This window comes from Chionomys nivalis, chromosome 5 (genome assembly GCF_950005125.1).
Source record: "Chionomys nivalis chromosome 5, mChiNiv1.1, whole genome shotgun sequence".
Lineage (NCBI taxonomy): Eukaryota > Metazoa > Chordata > Mammalia > Rodentia > Cricetidae > Chionomys > Chionomys nivalis.
In genome coordinates this window covers 29,536,218-29,555,520 of record NC_080090.1, presented here as the reverse complement: position 1 = coordinate 29,555,520, position 19,303 = coordinate 29,536,218, and the positions used below count along the sequence as shown (strand labels likewise).

General features: G+C 39.5%; 1 protein-coding gene across 1 annotated transcript in view; it reads left to right on the top strand.

Moving 5' to 3' along the window:
- Window positions 1–451: 451 nt before the first annotated feature.
- The window catches only part of Dennd6a (DENN domain containing 6A), a 58,119-nt gene continuing 39,267 nt past the window's right edge, over window positions 452–19,303 (top strand). The window contains exons 1-3 of the mRNA XM_057769450.1: window positions 452–768; window positions 12,779–12,817; window positions 12,920–12,962. Coding sequence (XP_057625433.1) covers window positions 541–768; window positions 12,779–12,817; window positions 12,920–12,962 — 310 coding nt within the window. The 5' untranslated portion in view covers window positions 452–540. The remainder of the gene's footprint in view (window positions 769–12,778; window positions 12,818–12,919; window positions 12,963–19,303) is intronic.

Here is a 19,303-nt window from a genome sequence, read left to right as displayed (position 1 = left end):
CAAGGTAGAAGCCAGCTGGAACTACTTAAGACATAGTTGAGAGAGAGAGAGACAGAGAGAGAGTCCCAACATTAACAAACAAGATAGAGATATAATGTCCACCTACCATTTACTCGCAATGATATGTTCAATAAACTTAATACCTATATTCGAACTTGGCTCATCAACTGGCATAGAGTTAAGAGTTTAGCAAATACTAGTTACTGTTACCATTATGTTTTAATAATATTTTGATAATGAACGGTGTCATTCCAAGAATAATGAATCGCTTCCTTTCTTGAAGTGGAGATGCCATTCCTGAGCCACTGTTTGTTTAAAGAGCAGTGACACCAACAGGCCATAGAGCCTCCCCGTCGTGGTGGAGCCGGGGTGCAGGGAACTGCACTGAGCTTCGCTCCCAGGGTCACGTGGCGCGCGTCCTCGCCCCTATCCGGCGGCCCCGGAGCGTCTGCGGCGGCACCCGGTGCGCGTGCGCGGAGGCCTGCGCGCTCTGCGGCGCGGTCCTCGGTGGAGCCGGCGGGTGCGGATAGGGGGTGGCGGATGGCTCTGCGGGGCCCGGCGGCCTTCGGACCCGGTTCCCGCGGGTCGTTGGACGAGGCCGGGGCCGAGGGGCGCGAGGCGGCGGCCCTTTCGGCGGCGGGAGTCGCGCCGGAGGACGAGGAAGAGGACGATGGGCGCCGGGGCCTGCTGCGCTGGGACGGCTTCTCGGCCTGGCTACACTGCGTGTGCGTGGTGGGCTTCGACCTGGAGCTGGGCCAGGCGGTGGAGGTGAGGCCGGGCCGCACCCTGTCTCCACCCTTAGCCCGCCCGGGTCCTGGCGGCCGCGCATCCGGGCGTGGCTTGCAGCCCCTGCAGGGCTCAACGGGGCGGCGCTCCTCTGGCCCTTCCGTGGGAGGATCGTGGGCTGCGGCTAGGGGTGAAAAGTTCTTTATAGGCCCCTCCTAAATACTAGTTGATGTTCCTTATTTTAAAAACACGTTAATAACGGAAGGATTTGTGGCACCCAGAAAAGGCTGCAGCAGATAGGATGTTTGCTTGGGACTTTAAAGAAAGGAACAATGCCCCCGACATATGGTGAATTATAGTGGCCAAACGTGCACGTCCAAGCGTGTGGGCGGACAGATTGTATTGTCAGTTGCTCCAACTCATCTAAATCCAAGCGAAAATGCTTATCTCAGCATGCATTTTCTCCTTTTCCTCTCTTTGTTCCTGTTTTCTGGTTTGGTGTGTCGTTGGGCCCTATTCCCTCCAGTGTCTCTTCTATTACAGATGAAATCCAGGGACTTCCGAGCACTAGGCAAGCTCTTCACACTGTATCCCCATCCCCTGTCATTTAATCTTAATACTGATTCTGTAACAGTTGACCCAAACCTGATGTCATATGGAAAATCATTGGCTTGTAAGTCTGTCAGTTTCCCGTTTTTATAACATCTTGCCTAAGGCCTTCGAATCCAACTCACTTTTGATTTTGTTTAGCATCCTTCTTTGTAGCTTAAGAGATTTGTCTTATTTTTCCAAGAGGAAGTGTTATTAGAAAGACGTATGTTCTAAAGTTTTTGGCATTTTTGTTGTTAGTCTATTGGTGTCAGTGAAAAATTCGAATGTAATATTGGTGGCCTGAATTGGCCAGGGAAGTTCCAAGTGAACTACTGCATTTGTATTCTACCTTCTTTCTGTCTTCTCTGCCATCACACAGTTCATTAAATACTGAGTTTTCACTACGATCTAGACATTGTTGGATAGAAGCTATACAAATAAAAGGATGTTATAAACCGGTATTTGTAGATTTAGACAATAAGGTGGAGATCCAAGAATTAATCTCGGTAGTACTTAGGATCAAATTTATTGCTTGACATAAATATTCAGTAAATGTTGATAATAGATCGAGTTAGTACGTAGAGAAATTAGTTATTTTATTTGAGGCAGGAATAGCAATCTCTAAAGACTGAAGACATTTAAGTTTTTTTATGTGTGTATTTTGCCTCCATGACTATATGTACAGAGCATTTGTATCATGTCCGTGGAGGCTGGAGGGATCAGAGTCTCGGGATGTGGAGTTTCACAGTTCTGCCTACATGGGTGCCGGGAACTGACCTCAGATCTTCTGAAAGAACTGAGCCATCTCTCCAGCCCCTGAAGACAATGTTTTATGCTATTTGATGATAAACTGAAATTATATGTGTAGCAAAATGAAACTCAACTAGAGAGCAGAGGCTGTTGTATTGGTTGCATTAAAAATTATTTACACGCGGGTTTTTTGCTTACATGTGTGTCTCTGCACCACACTCATGCCTGTTGCACCCGGAGGTCAGAAGAGGGCATCCAGCCCTCTGATGGGGAGTTACAGATGGTTGTGAACCTGGTCCTCTGGAAGAGCAGCCTAAGTGTTCTTACCCACTGAGCCTCCTCTTTAGCCCCTTTGATTGGTTTTGTAATCTCATCATTTGGAACATTGCTTTTAACATGAGTATTTTTTAAATAAGTGGAATATTTTCAATTTTAGTATAATTTTAAACAAGTTGAATACTAACAAATATAAATATTTAATAATATTAGTTGGGATGCTGAAAACTATGAATCACTAAAGGGTGCATACTGTTTTACCTCCCATCGCTACCACTGCACAGCGGTTTTCTTTATAATGTAGTTCTTAGCTTTTTTTCTTCCTCAATATTTAAAGAAAAGTATTAACAGTAGGAATTCCCTCAGAAAATAAGTAAGACAGGATTCTTCGATCTTCTGTTTTACTTTGTGTCCAGATTCAGGATCTGCCTCTAGGAAGTAAGGATGAGCTTTGGGGAGATTCCTTCATAAAGGACCTAAAGAAAGATAAGCATGATAAGATGCAAAATGACTTTTGTTTTGTTTGGAAACTGGAGCCCACTCTAACCCTGGAGTACACGTAACCCAGACTAGCCTTGAACTCACAGCAGCCTTCCTGTCTCCATGTTTGGGGACAAAGCAATTTTGTTTTGCTTGTCTAAAAAAAATAGTGCATTTATTTATTTATGTGCATGTGCGTGTGTGTTTACGGTAGAACACAAGCAGGAACGAATTGATTCTTTCCTTTCACCATATGGGTCCTGGGGATCAAACTCAGGTTTTCAGGCTTGGAAGCAGCAAATTTCTTTTCCCTAAACAGCTGACCCATCTCACTTGTTCTTGGCTTTTGTTCTTAGGGTCTCTTTATGTAGACCATGTTGGCTTCAAACTCAAGAGATCTATGTACACTGCCTCCTGAGTATACCACCATGCCCAGCCTTTTATTTTATTTTTGGTTATGAGCCTAGCTTTTAGCGGCTGAGCCATCTCTTCAGCCCTTTATTCTATTTTTTGTTATTATTATTATTATTTTTTATTTTCATGTGTACAGGTGTTTTGCCATGGGTGTTGGGTCCCCTGGAACTGTAATTACAGACAGTTGTGAGCCACCATGTGAGTGCTGGAAATTGAACCCAGGTCCCCAGGAAGAGCAGTCAGTGCTTTTAACCGTTTCTCCAACTCCTCTTTATTTGTTAACTGAAAGAGACATAGAGGGTCTTTGCCTTTACTCTTTTTAAAATGAACAGAAGGCAGTAACTAATATAAGAAATTGTTGAAGATATATTTTGCTTTTTTCGAATCTGTACTTGTATTGGAAATGGCCAGCAAGAGTAGTTAGGATGGGATCAGAAAGGTAAACTTGTAGCCAGCCGGGCATTGATGGCTTACGCCCCGTAATCCCAGTACTCAGGAGGCAGAGAAATGCGGATCTCTGAGTTCAAGGCCAGTCCAGTCTACAGAGATTCGGAGAGCTCCAGCACAGCCAGGGCAACACAGAGAAACCCTATCTCTAAAAACTAACCAGCCAAACAAATAAACAAAAAAAGAAAGACTTGGATTGGGAGTGACTTATAAAGTGATTCTAGCCCTGTGTTTGCACACTACAGGTAGAGAATTTCAAAAGGAGGATTAAAGAAGATGAAACAAATTAGGATAGTAGAATCCTGAAGCCCATCAGTGCCAGTGGTCCCAGAATCAGGCTTGAAAGGCTGCTGGCTCTTCTACTATGCCGGAAAGGCTGTATTTGTCTCCTAAAAATGCAGAATAAGTACTTAGTCATGTGACAAAAGATGAAATCAGATACATACTTAACTCTAGTCAGAATGAGATCCAAATGAATAATCTATCTATGCAGAACAGTTGAAGCCATACAGGGACATCAGCCTTCTTAAATTAAAACAAAATGCAGAAATAGAGCCACTTTAAGTCATTTCTAAGAGTCAGCATGGAACAACAGTCCGGACCCTAGTCTCTGCAGGATGTGGTGCTGCAGAGGCAGAAGGGTCTAGTCTACACTGGGAAAACATGCAGCAGCACCAAAATACAGCACTTGTGAGTTTGAGCCATACATTGCTCTACTTGTGGGATAACAGTAGTACATACACCATTGCTTTGTGAAGTAAACGTGTTGGAAAATCATTCAGAACAGTACTGAGATTTAACAATGTGTTTGGGTGATATTGATTTTGTAGAAATCTTTTTTTTTTTTTTAAGTAAGGAAGCTGAAACGTAACCAATTTATCCCAAATCATAATATTTAGTAAGTCAGGATTTTGATTCCTTCCAACTCTAAAAGCTTGATTTTCTATTAATATGTAAGTTATCCTGCATGAAAAATGAAGCTACTCATAGAAAACAGAAGCAGTGCGGACCTGTGCATGCCAGGGATAACTTCCAGTGAGACTCCTAAGTTATTGGCAATGATGGTCTGCCTTCTCTAGAGTATCTCCCTCTATACAATAATACCAGATAGAACATGCTGAGCACTTCTAACCTGGAAGTCTGAAATGAAATGCTTCAAAACTTAAAACCAAAAAAAATTAAGTAGAATGAATTTTCTTTAGAGCTTTAGATTTCTCACTTGATCAGTTCATAAGGTCCCATTAAGTACTATAGTCTCAGTTTTGAGGCCAGTATTATTTAAGTTATGTTGGTGCCCATTATAATAGGAACATTGAGGCTGTTTGGAGAGGCAGTAATAGTTGGCTTGTTTATTTCTTATCATGGCAGAAAGCTCTGCATTAGTATGTTTTCTGTAACGATAGCAAAAAGTGGACACTGGGTGATATATAAAAGGAAAAAAAAAACCCTTTATTTAGCACTCAGACCTAGACATCCAGGAGTGTGGCTGTAACATCTGCTAGCAAGGTCTTATGTCTCCATTACGTTAGGGGTGGCGATATGGTGAGAGCATGAGAAGGGTGGTGAGAAAGAAAGCAGGAGATCATGGCGGGGGGGGGGGTCCTGGTTCCTTAAAATGTAAAAGTTTTAACAACCCTCTCATAAGAACTAATTTCCCATTTTTGTTCTGGCCACTGCTCAGCATCACACTGGGAACCAAGCTTCCTGCATGGGAACTTTACATGGATACGTACAAATCATGCGCAGACAGCAGATTCTGTCAAGTACCTTTTTAAATTTTTTAAAATTATTTTTAATGTTTTTAATTATGGGTATATGCACATGAATGAAGGTGCCCTCAGAGGGTAGAGGCATCATGACCCCCTGCGACTGGTGTTATATGTGATTGTGAGACATAAGACATGGATGCTGACAATCAATCTTGGGTCCCTTGGAAAAGCAGCAAGTTCTCCTAACCACTGTGTTATCTCTTTGTCCCTGTTTAGGTATCTTTTTTAAAGAGATGGATTCTTGTTCCAGGCATACTGGTACACATCTGTTTTCCCAGCACTTAGGTGAAGGCAGGAGGATTAGGAGTTGAAGCTTACTCTCAGCTACCTACTGAATAGGAGCATGCAGCAAGTTTTCTAGAAACTAAGTGAAAATTTTCCAATGGAAAATGAAAATTATTTTGAATATTAGAACTTAAGTTAAAAATTTTTACCTCACATCATAAGATTTTGTGTATGTTCATTTAAGAAAAACTGTAGAAAAGAGGAAAGGAGAAATCATTTGTTTCATGTCCTGGGTAGAAGTTGGTAGCCAGGATTAAAATAGTTAAGCAATTCTTAAGCATGGCCAAAGGACATCACAGGCAAATCCAAAGCGTATTTCAGATCAGTGAATAGGTTCTATAGTGTAATGTTATGATCTTCAGTTAAGTAGAAGGGTGTGAGACAGTGTAATTGAGGTTAAAGATAATGTGAATAGCTAGCTGGGAATTGTGGTGTACACCTTTAGTCTTGATCACCCACAGAATCAGGTAGATCTCAGTGAGTTCAAGGCCAGCCCAGTCTACATAGCATAGTGAGTGTCCAGCCAGCTGGAACTACACAATGAGACTCTATCTCCAAACAAACAAAAAATATATGAATATTTTTCTTTGATAGGAAAATGTTTAATGATGGTTATACTGGAAGAGGGAGAAGGGCTATAATTTCCACTTGATGAATTTAAAGTGAATTATTAGCTGTGCTCAGGCACAGACTGTTAGAATGTTTCTTGTTTTAGCTCAGAAATTTGCATCACAGCTCAGTGATTTTAGTGTTTCCCTGAATTGCACAACTAACACCACTAATCCAGTTGTAGAACATTTTCATCACTTCGAAAAGAAAACCAACACTTTTTTCCCAGCCTTTGGCAACCACTGAGCTATGTTTGACTATGAATTTGCTTCTTGCGTACATTTCACATAAATGAAATCACACTTGGGGCTTTTTTTTTGTCTGTTTTTACTTAGCATGTTAGGTTTCATCTGTCAGGTATGTAAAGTCTTTTGATCTTGCAATACAGTGCTGTCATCTACAAAGGTCATACTTGAGAATTGAGGACTGTGGGACTGCCACAAAAAAGTATCTCAAAAAGGTTTTAAGTAGTTTATCATTTGGCGGTTTTCATGTGAGCATATCTTTCGCTGCTCTTGGTTATGTTCATAGAAGCGAAGTTGCTTGGCTTTATATGGTATATGTCTTAGTTGGGGTTCCCATTGCTGTGAGGAGACACAATGACCCCAGCAACTCTTAGAAAGGAGAAACATTTAATTGGGTGGCTTACAGTTCAGAGGTTCAGTCCATTATCATCATTGTGAGACATGGCAGTGTGCAGGCAGACACGGGCTGGAGAAGCAGCTGAGTGTCTGATATTTTGACTTGCAGGTCTTTCTTACTAGGAATGACATGAGTGCATATGAGACCTCAAAGCCTGCCTCCACAGTGACACACTTTCTCCAACAAGGCCACACCTACTCCAACAAGGTCACACCTACTTCAACAAGGCCACACCCCCTAATAATGCCATTCCCTTTGAGTACCATTTTCTTTCAAACCGCATAGTATATGTGGTTTAGAATATAAAACCAAAAACGTACCAAAATGTCTCTACCAGTAATATTAAGGGTTTTGGTTTTTCCCATCCTTGTCACTTATCTGTCCCTTTGAACATCCAAATGGATAAGGGTGATCTTGTCATTTTATCATCTGTCCCTGTGAACATCCAAATTGATAAGGGTGATCTTGACATTTTATCATCTGTCCTTTTGGACATCCAAATGGATAAGGGTGATCTCTTATTTTGCTCTCATTTGCATTTTTCTAACAACTAATGATGTTGAGTGTCTTTGTGGGCTTATTAGCTATTGATTATTTATTGTTTGTGTTTTTGATGCTACTAGGGATTAAACAGAATGTTCCACATGATAGCATGATAGGCAAGACTTAGTTATAGCTCCAACTTGTTTTTTACATATGTGTGCATGTGATGCTTTCTTCTGAGACCACAGTCTTCAGGTGGGAAGGTAGGTGTATACAGTCATAGCAGATACACCTCCTTTTGTAGAAATAGTTCATTTAAGACCACTTCTTGGCAGGTATGTAATATATATTACACATATGCACATATTCTCTGTAAAGAGATAGTAGTAAATAAGATCAGGTATTTCATATATATATGAAATATTTTTCTCAGAATATATATATGAATATTTTTCTGAGAACTTTTTCTGTTATCACACTTAGTTCTTATTTTTGTCTTGTCATGTAATCACATCTGTTGTAACTCAGAAGAATCTAATACAGTTAACAGAGCCCATGATAGTCTCCTATATTTCAATTTATTTATATTTGTATATATGTGTGTATGTGTGTGTGATAAGCATAAGGATAGTCCCATAAAACTGATTGTAGAATTGTTGAAGATAAGTTGTTACAGGTCACTAAATTTGCCAGCATGAGTGAATCCGGCAAACCCTAGATTAACTTAACTGTAATCAGACATTACTTTGTTTTTGAGACAGCCTCACTGTGCTGTCCATGTTGTCTTGAAATCTATGTATAAACCAGGCTGACTTTAAAATCTTCCTTCCTGAGCTTTTCAAGTCCTAGGGTTACGGGCATTCACCAGTTCCCCCAGCTTGTGCTGATATTCACATACACCATGACTTAAATAGAATGCAGTAATAATGGTTTTAGGTGTTATTTCATGTAGTAAGAGGAACAGCGGGCTGCGTTCCTGGCGCCCGGCCGCCCGCACAGCTAGCTTTACCCAAAATAATTACACGGAAATTGTATTCTTTTAAACACTGCTTGGCCCATTAGCTTCAGCCTCTTATTGGCTAGCTCTTACATATTGATCTAACCCATTTCTAATATTCTGTGTAGCACCACGAGCTGGCTTACCAGGAAAGATCTTAACCTGCGTCTGTCTGGAGTGGGAGAATCATGGCGACTCACTGACTCGGCTTCTTTCTCCCAGCATTCTGTTCTGTTTACTCCGCCTATCTTAATTCTACCCTATCAGAGGCCAAGCAGTTTCTTTCTTAATTAACCAATGAAAACAACAGATAGAAAGATGACCCTCCTCCATCAATTTCAGCTTTAAAAATTGCGGGTGAAATAATCTGGACATGAAGGAAGGAAGACTTGGGTTTATATATTAAGTCCTACTGGTGCAGTAGAACTACTTTGAGAGTGTATCTGCTGGAGCAGAGCTGCTTTTGTTTTGTTTTGTTTTTTAAGAATCTACTCTGGACTAGAGACTGTTCTAAGTTTAAAGACGGAGTGATAAATAAAATAAGACAGTTCTTTTATAAATTTCCATTTGGGGAAAAATTAACAATGATTTTTTTTGTTTTTATTTTTGTTGTTAAAAGTGACAAAATCTTAGCCCAAGTTGGCATAAGAAAATACGATTTTGCCATGCGGTGGTGGCGCACGCCTTTAATCCCAGCACTCGGGAGGCAGAGGCAGGTGGATCTCTGTGAGTTCGAGGCCAGCCTGGTCTACAAGAGCTAGTTCCAGGATAGGCTCCAAAACCAGAGAAACCCTGTCTCGAAAAACCAAAAAAAAAAGAAATACGATTTTGTTTGTTTGTTTATACTGGCCTCAACTAATAGTAGGCAAACACTGTAACTCTCAAGCTACATCCCCAATCTTCTTTCCTTTTGTTTTGAGACACATCTCACTCAGTTGCCCAGGCTGACCTTGATCTTTCTCTGCAGTAAAGGCTGGTCTTGAACTTAAAATCCTCCTGCCTTAGCTTCTCAAGTAGTTCTGATTACAGACCTGTGCCTTCAAACCTAGTTGAGAAAACAGTTTATTGATGAATACTGCTTCAAAATCCATAACTAAGTGTCACTCGGAGCACAATTATGTTTATCTGCTAAACAGTGTTGTTAAAAGTTGGTTTTTCCCCACCCTTCTCTTTCTCTGTAGATTGAATAAAATAATATAAAATATGAACAGCAGGAAGAGTTGTTAGAAAACAACACAGTACAGTATATTATCAATGGAAAATATTTAAAAATATATTTGCATACTTGTTTCTTACTTTGAAGCTAAGCATGGGCCCCAAAGCTGTCCACATGCTGGCAGGTACTCTAAACACCAAGCTGGACCCCAGCTACAGTGGGAAAGGGTTTTGTTGGAAGCAAAGAAGACTGAAGAAATTTGAAAGCAAATCAATTTGAGCTCTGGCCCAGAATTAAATAAGAAAAAGCTCTTAAAATATTAGAAGAAAGTAAGTACTAAACAATTGAAGACCTTGTTTCCTTAATTCCATTGATTTCTGGTCATATTTGTAATAATGTTTTTATTTAACAGAACTTTTCATCTCACTGTTCTTTTTAAAGTTAGCCCTTGTTTTCATGCTACTCTTTTTTTTTTTTTTGAGACAACATCTTAAGTATCTCAAGATGATCTTGAACTTGTATTACCAAGGAAGACTTTGACCTTGACTTTTTGATCTGATCCTCCCATCTCTGTCTCTGGAGTCTGGGGTTATAGGCATGTGCCACTGTGCCAAATTTATGTGGTTCTGGGAATCCAACCCAGGGCTATTGTGGATTATTCCTTTACACTATGTGAAGGTGTGTCACTATGATCGGTTTAATAAATAGCTAACTGACCAGTAGCTAGGTAGGAGGTATAGGTAGGACAGAGAGAGCTGTGGGAAGAAAAAGGCGGAGACGCCAGGAGACACAGCAAACAGGATGGGCATTATGGAGATGACATAATAAAGCCATGAAGCAGGAAATAAATTAATAGAAATAGGTTAATTTAAGTTATAAGTGCTAGTTAGAAACAAGTCTGAGCTATCAGCTGAGCTTTCATAATTAATAAGTCTCCATGTCATTACTGGGGAGCCAACGGTCCCAGTAAAAAAGGCCAACTACCCAGGGTCCACTCACACTAGGAAACATTCTACCAACTGACAGCTGCCCCCTTTTGACTTTTTAGTGTTGGAATTTGCTCCCTAATACAATTTAAAACAAGTACATATTACTGCTAAACTTTACCATGGTGTTGGGAAATTGAACCCAGGACCTCAAGCAGGCTAAATAAGTGCTCTGCCCCTAACCCCATATAATTTAAAAATATAAACCATGTGGTATAATTTAGATAATTGGTATTTTTACAATTAAAGAAGGGCAGTCTAATGATGCATGCCTGTAATCCTTGTATTTGAAGGCTAAGACAGGTTGCTCTGTATTTGAGGCCAGCTTGGGCTATATCATAAAATTCTCAAAGAACAAAAATACTAAAACAAAACAAAACCTCCAAATTCTCAAAACAAAATGAAAAAAAAAACAGACATACTAGTTACTTACATTTGTGAAACCACACCTGGGAAACAGAGACCAGAAGATAAGGGGGTCAAGACCATCCTCAAAACAACAAAAACTCAATTACAAACTACTTCATATGGAGAAGTTTACAAAGTTCTGAGTCATAATGTCTAGTATATAGGAAATAGTAAATTATGGGCCTGTGTGTATATGTGTAGGCCTCTCAGTCTCAGACAGCTTGGTCTGGGATATATGAGATTCCATCTCAGAACAACAAACAAGAAAGACATATTGAAGTATTGAATAGTTTCTTTTTTTTTTTTTTTTTGGTTTTTCGAGACAGGGTTTCTCTGTGGTTTTGGAGCCTGTCCTGGAACTAGCTCTTGTAGACCAGGCTGGTCTCGAACTCACAGAGATCCGCCTGCCTCTGCCTCCCAAGTGCTGGGATTAAAGGCGTGCGCCACCACCGCCCGGCTTTGAATAGTTTCTTAAGGAGATAAGGGTGATTTTTTTCTTTCTAGGTTTGATTTATTTATTTATTGGGACAGAGTTGTATTTAACCCAAGCTGCCCTGAAACTTACTCTGCAGCCCAGGCTAGTTTCAAAACCTGCCTCAGTCTCATGGGTGTTGCGATTATAAGCTTGTGTCACCACAACATGCTAGGACCTACTTTTTAATCACTCATGGGAGTGGTTGATCTGTAGGATGAATGTCCTTGAGTCCTTTGTTGGCTGTTGCTGGTTCTGGCATCAGCTGCCCTGGCCTAGACCTTCCATTACAGAGGCTAATGTGTAGTTGTTTCCCAGCAGAGGGATCTGTGGTCACTGCAGGTGCTAAAAAGAAAATACTTAATGAATGGTTATTTAAAGGAATGAGGGGTGTGTGGTTAGGATAGGCTTTATGGTAGAGATTTTTTAAATTTTAGGTTATTTTTCCTTTTTTATTTTTCTCTAAAGGATGTATAGCATTCATGGAATCAGTTGAAAAGTATTATTTCTTGAACAGATATGAGTTGAAATATGGATTATGTTTTCTTTACATTTTAAGGTTCAAACAGAAAAAGAGAATGAGTTTAGATTTCAGTCTTAGAGATAATTAGAGGTAATTTTGATGTAACTTTTTGAGCTAATGTAAGTTCTGCTTTGTTCTCCTACCTTCTTTCTTGTTTTGTTACTAAAAACATTTTTATGTTTGAGACAGTCTTGCCATGTTTTCTGGGCTGTCCTTGAATGACCAGTTTCAAGGTACCCACTTGACTCAACCCTGCAAGGAGCTGTGACTATACAATGACACCACAGCATCGACTGTGATTTCTTAAAACCTTTTCTGGCCATAGCCAACCAGAACTGCTGTGGGACAATGCTCTTGTACACTGTAAAGATTTGTCACTCATATCAGTTTAATGAAATGCTGATTGGCCAGTAGCCAGGCAGAAAATATAGGCGGAGCTACCGGACTGAGAGTTCTGGAAAGAGGAAAGGCAAAGAGTCCGTCACCAGCCAGATGCAGAGGAAGCAAGATGAAAATGCCTCACTGAGAAAAGGTACCAGGCCACGTGACTAAACATAGACAGGAATTATAGGTTAATTCAAGTTGTAAGAGCTAGTTAATAATAAGTCTGAGCAATAGGCCAAACAGTTTATAATTAATATAATCCTCTGTATGTTTCTTTGGGACTGAATGGCCGAAGAACTGGGTGAGACAGAAACTTCCATCTACACAGAACTTTAGAAGTACCCGTTGTATGTTAACCTAATGTAACATTTTTCTTCCAGGTAATTTATCCTCAACATTCCAAACTTACAGATAAAGAAGTAAGTAACTATGTTTTTCTGTGTAGTCTACTATTACATATATTTTTGTTTTTGTTGGGGTGTGTGTATGCCAGCATTGATAGCTCTTGTTTTCTTTTTCAGAAAACCAACATTTGCTATTTGTCTTTTCCAGATTCAAATTCAGGTAACTATTTATCATATATGGTTCTCTTGAATCTTGTACTAATATGGATGATAGTCTTCACATACGACAAGTAATCAATATGGCACATTGGAATGCATGCTCAGTTTTAGCTCAACATATCTATGATTTGAGTTTTTGTTTAATGATGCCTTGTCCTGTCATTGTTGATTTCACTTTTTTCAGCTCTTAAGGTAACTGTTAAAGCATGATGAGATAAAACATAGAAAGAACAATAAATTCTTAAAATAAAGATTAGATAGTATATTTGGGAACTGTACAGGTTTTTATTTTTTCAGTTCAGAACTTAAGAATTTGCTGGAACTGCAAATGCAGTAAAAAAAAAATTTAATTCATGTATATCTGAATGTGGGTTTGTGCTCATGAGTGCAGTGCTCTCGGGGCCCAGAAGAGGTCAGGAGATCCTAGAGCTGGGGGCAGTTATGAGCCTCCAGCTGGGTCTCTAGAAGAGCAGTAAACACTCTTAACTACTGAGTGATTTTTCTGGCTCCAAATTTTCTAAAAATTCACAAACCAGCAGCGATATAGTTGTGACATACTCCCATCAATTTGTTGCAGCTGTTTTTATGAGTTGAAATAAAATAGTGAAGTAGTGCTTAGTTTCTAGACTAGGCAAAGATACACATTTGCCTGTCATTAAGCTTGCATTCTCTGGTTCCTATGAGCTGTACTTGTGTGGTGCTTACCATTGACTTCTCTCAGGCTACCTCTGTTTTTTACTTTCTTAACAGCTTCATAGACTTAAAGTGACAGAACACTCAGCCCCTCAGGCTGCACACAGAACCCTTAAGACAGAATTCCTCCAGTTTTCTTTTATTTTGTGGTTATTTCTAATGTCCTGACAATTTAGGCCAGTTAATTTGATTTAGGAGATTTGACAGATTATTATTACTTTTCTTTCTGTACAAATGGTGCAGTTTTGTTTTGGTTTTCCTCTTATTTATGTTGAGCTCTGCCTTGGTAAGAGATGTGAAAGAAAACTAGTGTTTTAGTAAATAGATATTGCTCTTGGTTCAGTCTAGACGATCTGCTGTCCTGATCTGAACTGATTAAAACTTACAGTAGTTTTCGTTCATAATGATATTGTGACAGGGAAGTTGTCTGAATCTAACCTTATTTCATTTAAGATTTTCCCAGTTGGTTGTGTACTATTCTGTCAATCTAGAACTGGGTGTCATAGGTCCTCTCTCTCTCTCTCTCTCTCTCTCTCTCTCTGTCTCTCTGTCTCTGTCTCTGTCTCTGTCTCTCTGTGTGTGTAGGTGTGTGCATATGTGTAATGTGTGTGATGTGTGTAGTTGCACATGCTATGGAAGGCATGGTCAGAGAGCAACTTCATAGAATTGATTCTCTCTTACCATTTAAGTGGGTTCCACAGGTCAGTCTCAGGCTTCCCAGCTTGTGCGGCAAGTACCTTTACGATCTGAGCCATTTTGCTGTTTCAAGATTTGCTAGAGATGGTATTCACTTTAATCAGTATAAACAAACTTAGATAAATAATATTTAACTTGTATAGTTTTTCATATATATACCTTCCCACAGTTTACTACTTCTAGAAGGCCAAGCTGTTTAATGTATCAGAATTTAATTTCTGTTAAAATTTTATGTAAGCTCCCAGATCTAACTTCCTTTGGAGTGTCAACCTTTTCTGTAAGGTTTTCAGAAATGTAAAATAAGTCTTTTCTTTTTTTAAAAAAAGATTTATTTATTATGTATACAATATTCTGTGTGTATGACTGCAGGCCAGAAGAGGGCACCAGACCCCATTACAGATGGTTGTGAGCCACCATGTGGTTGCTGGAAGTTAAACTCAGGACCTTTGGAAGAGCAGGCAATGCTCTTAACCTCTAAGCCATCTCTCCAGCCCTAAAATAAGTCTTTTCTATCATCCCCTCCCCCTACCGGTTTTTCAAGACAGGGTGTCTCTCTATAGGCCTGGCTGCCCTGGAACTCGCTTTGTAGACCATGCTGTACTCAAATACAGAGAGTCACCTAGCTCAGCTTAACAAGTGCTAGGATTAAAGGCTTACCACCAGGCCCCGCTAAATCTTTTCTATTGTTAATATTTTATTGTTCAACTTAATGCACAGATCCTAGCCCCTGAAATACAGAGACTAGAAGAAAAACTTCCCTTCTCTTCCAAACATCAATGCTAAAAAGCAGTGTTAATAATTCCATGGTACTTTGGCAGCCTTTAAAATTTTTTTTAATTCATTTATTTTATTTATTTATAGTATTGGGAGTTGAACCTTGTGCATGCCCAGGCAAGAACTCTACCACCAAGCTACTTGATAGGCTTGTTTTGTTTTGTTTGATTTGGGGTTTATTTGGGCTAGGGTTTCACTATATAACTCTGGCTGTCCTGGAACTCTCTACTAGACCAAGCTGGCCTTGAACTCACAGAGACCCACCTGACTCTGCCTCCCAAGTGTAGGGATTAAAGGTGTGCGCCACCACACCTGGAACTTGATAGCCTTTTTGATAACATTTAATAGTATCTGTGTGGATCATTTTTTTTGATAAGTTTAGACTCAAGTGTAAATCTATATAATTAAAAATTTTAATATTTTAAGCATATGAATGACCTACAGATTTTTAAATATTTTCTTAATAAGCTACCCATCAAATGAAGTATAGTTTATTTTACCCAAAGCATGGTTGGAACATATAAGTGAAATTGTCAAGTGATATTGAAAGCAGCTTCATATATATGTGTGTGTGTGTGTGTGTGTGTGTGTGTGTGTATATATATATATATATGATTTTTTTGAGTTCTACATTTTTCTCTGCTCCCTTTCCTGCCTTTGCCTTCCCCTTTAACACTCTCCCAAGGTCCAAATGCTCCCAATTTACTCAGGAGATCTTGCCTTTTTCTACTTCCCATGTAGATTAGATCCATGTATGTCTCTCTTAGAGTTCTCATTGTTGTCTAGGTTCTCTGGGATTATGATTTGTAGACTGATTTTCTTTGCCTTATATTTAAAAAACACTTATGAGTGAGTACATTCTTTCTGGGTTTGGGTTACCTCACTCAAAATGATGTTTTCTAGCTCCATCCATTTGCCTGCAAATTTCAAGACGTCATTATTTTTTTCTACTTTGTAGTACTCCATTGTGTAAATATACCCCATTTTCTTTATCCATTCTTCAGTCGAGGGGCATTTGGGTTGTTTCCAGGTTCTGGCTATGACAAACAAAGCTGCTATGAACATAGTTGAGCACATGTCCTTGTGGCACGATTGGGTATCCTTTGGATATGTGCCCAAAAATGGTATTGCTGGACCTTGAGGAAGGTTGTTTCCTAATTTTCTGAGAAATCGCCACACTGATATCCAAAGGGACTGTACCAGCTTGCATTCCCACCAGCAGTGCAGAAGTGTTCCCTTTACCCCACAACCTCTCCAGCATAAGTTGTCATCAGTGTTTTTGATCTTTGCCATTCTTACAAGTGTAAGATGAAATCTCAGAGTTGTTTTGATTGGCATTTCTCTGATGACTAAGGATGTTGAACATTTCCTTAAGTGTCTTTCAGCCATTTTAGATTCCTCTGTTGAGAGTTTTCTGTTTAGGTCTATACTCCACTTTTTTATTAGATTATTTGGTTTTTTGATGACAATTTTTTTGAGTTCTTTGTATATTTTGGAGATCAGACCTCTGTCTGATGTGGCGTTAGTGAAGATCTTTTCCCATTCTGTAGGCTGTCGTTTTGTCTTGTTGACTATGTCCTTTGCTTCACAGAAGCTTTTCAGTTTTAGGAGGTTCCATTTATTAATTGTTTCTCTCAGTGTCTGTGCTACTGGGGTTATATTTAGGAAGTGGTCTCCTGTGCCAATGTGTTCAAGTGTACTTCCCACTTTTTCTTCTGAGATTCAGTGTGGCTGGCTTTTGATTCATTTGGATTTGAGTTTTGTACATGGTAATAGATATGGATCTATTTGCATTCTTCTACATGTTGATATCCAGTTATGCCAGCACCATTTGGCATAAGAAATATGCTTTCTTTTTTTCATTTGATATTTTTTGCTTCCTTGTCAAAAATCAGGTGTTCGAAGGTGTGGATTGATATCTGGGTCTTCGATTCAGTTCCATTGGTTCTCTTGTCGGTTCTTATGCCAATACCAAGCTGTTTCAGTACTGTAGCTCTGTAGTAGAGTTTGAAGTTAGGGATTGTGATGCCTCCAGAAGTTCTTTTATTGTACAGGATTGTTTTGGCTATCCTGGGTTTTTTGCTTTTCCATATGAAGCTGGGTACTCTTCTTTCAAGGTCTTTGAAGAATTTTGCTGGGATTTTGCTGGGCATTGCATTGAATCTGTAGATTGCTTTTGGTAAGATTGTCATTTTTACTGTGTTAATTCTACATACCCAAGAGCATGGGAGATCTTTCCACTTTCTGGTATGTTCTTCAATTTCTTTCTTCAAAGATTTAAAGTTCTCATCATACAGGTCTTCCACTTGTTTGGTCAGAGTTACTCCGAGATATTTTATGCTATTTGTGGCTATTGTGAAGGGTGTTGATTCTCTGATTTCTCCCCCCCACCCAGCCCTTTTATCTGTAGTGGGAGCAGCGGGCTGCATTCCCGCTTGGCTCCCGGCCGCCTGGCTAGCTTATGCCCCAAAATAATTACACGCAAATTGTATTCTTTTAAACACTGTCTGGCCCATTAGCTCTAGCCTCTTACTGGCTAACTCTCACATCTTGATTAACCCATTTCTATTAATGTGTGTAGCACCACGAGGTAGTGGCTTACCGGAAAGGATCTTAACCTGCATCCATCTTGGAGAGGAGAGCTATGGCGACTGCTTCACTCAGCTTTCTTTCTCCCAGAATTCTGTTCTGTCTACTCTGCCTATCTAATTTTCTGTCCTATCAAAGGCCAAGGCAGTTTCTTTATTAACCAGTGAACACAACAAATAGACAGATGACCCTCCTCCATCATTTATCATCTGTGTACAGGAGGGCTACTGGTTTTTTTTTTTTTTTTTTGAGTCAATCTTATATCTTGCTACATTACTGAAAATGTTTAGAGTTGTAGAAGTTCCTTGGTAGACTTTTTGGTGTTGCTTATGTAAACTGTCATATCATCAGCAAACAGTGAGAGTTTGGCTTCTTTTCTGATTTATATCATTTGGTCTCTTTTTGGTGTCTTATTGCTCTAGCTAGGACCTCAAGAACTATATTGAATAGATATGAAGAGAGTGGACAACCTTGTCTTGTTCCTGATTTCAATGGGACCTCTTTTAATTTCTCTCCATTTAGTTTGATGTTGGCTGTTGGCCTGCTGTATATTGCCTTTATTATGTTTAGGTATGTTGAAGGCAGCATCTTGATAGTCTAATGAGCATGCTCTAGAGAGTATCTCAGAGCCCAGAGCTCATGGTGGTTATCCAAACCACTGTTTTTCCTCTGTGTCTTGTAAATGGAAGTTATAATTACTGCTCCAACTTTGAGATTGATTTAAAATTTCCAAAATAGCTTTTATTTACTGTGGAAGGAAATCTTGGCACAGCAGAGCAGACTTTAGGAAAGAATCATAAATCAAGATTTCCTTTCCATGATACACCCCCACTCAAATAAAAAGGTAGAATAGCAGTTTAGACTGTATGAAAACCACAGAAGGAGGCCGGGCGGTGGTGGCGCACGCCTTTAATCCCAGCACTCGGGAGGCAGAGGCAGGCGGATCTCTGTGAGTTCGAGACCAGCCTGGTCTACAAGAGTTAGTTCCAGGACAGGCTCCAAAAACCACAGAGAAACCCTGTCTCGAAAAAGCAAAAAAAAAAAAAAAAGAAAACCACAGAAGGAAATACTTTTACAATTCACAGTGAAACAGTTCACCAATTCTCCAACTCTCCCTTCATGTAAACCTTACATCTTCATGATTTTAGAAAAAACATACTTGGTTTGTTTTTGCGTTTTGAGTGCATTTTTTCTGAGTATGAATTTAAAGTGTTGCCCCCATCTACATACACCAGACTGTCCCTCATTATTTACTGTTATCGCCATCTGGATGTAGATGCTCCTCAAAGTAAGCTATACTCAAGGACAGGAGTCTGTATTTAATACGTGTCAAGGAAGAAAATTTAGTCTCAAAAAGAATTTTAAGTAGCAATGAATTCAAGGAAGGCACAGTCCTCGTTGTGGGTAGACTTGGCTTGCAGACACTATTCGTGTTAAGGAGCACAGACACTGCACTATATGGTACACTCCTTAAATTACCTGTATTGAAGGACCTGTTGTTTTGGTGAACTAATACTTTTTGTGAAATGCAAGGGAAACAGAATATTAGAAAATAGAAATTTAAAAATATTAGTAAAACAAAATAAATTT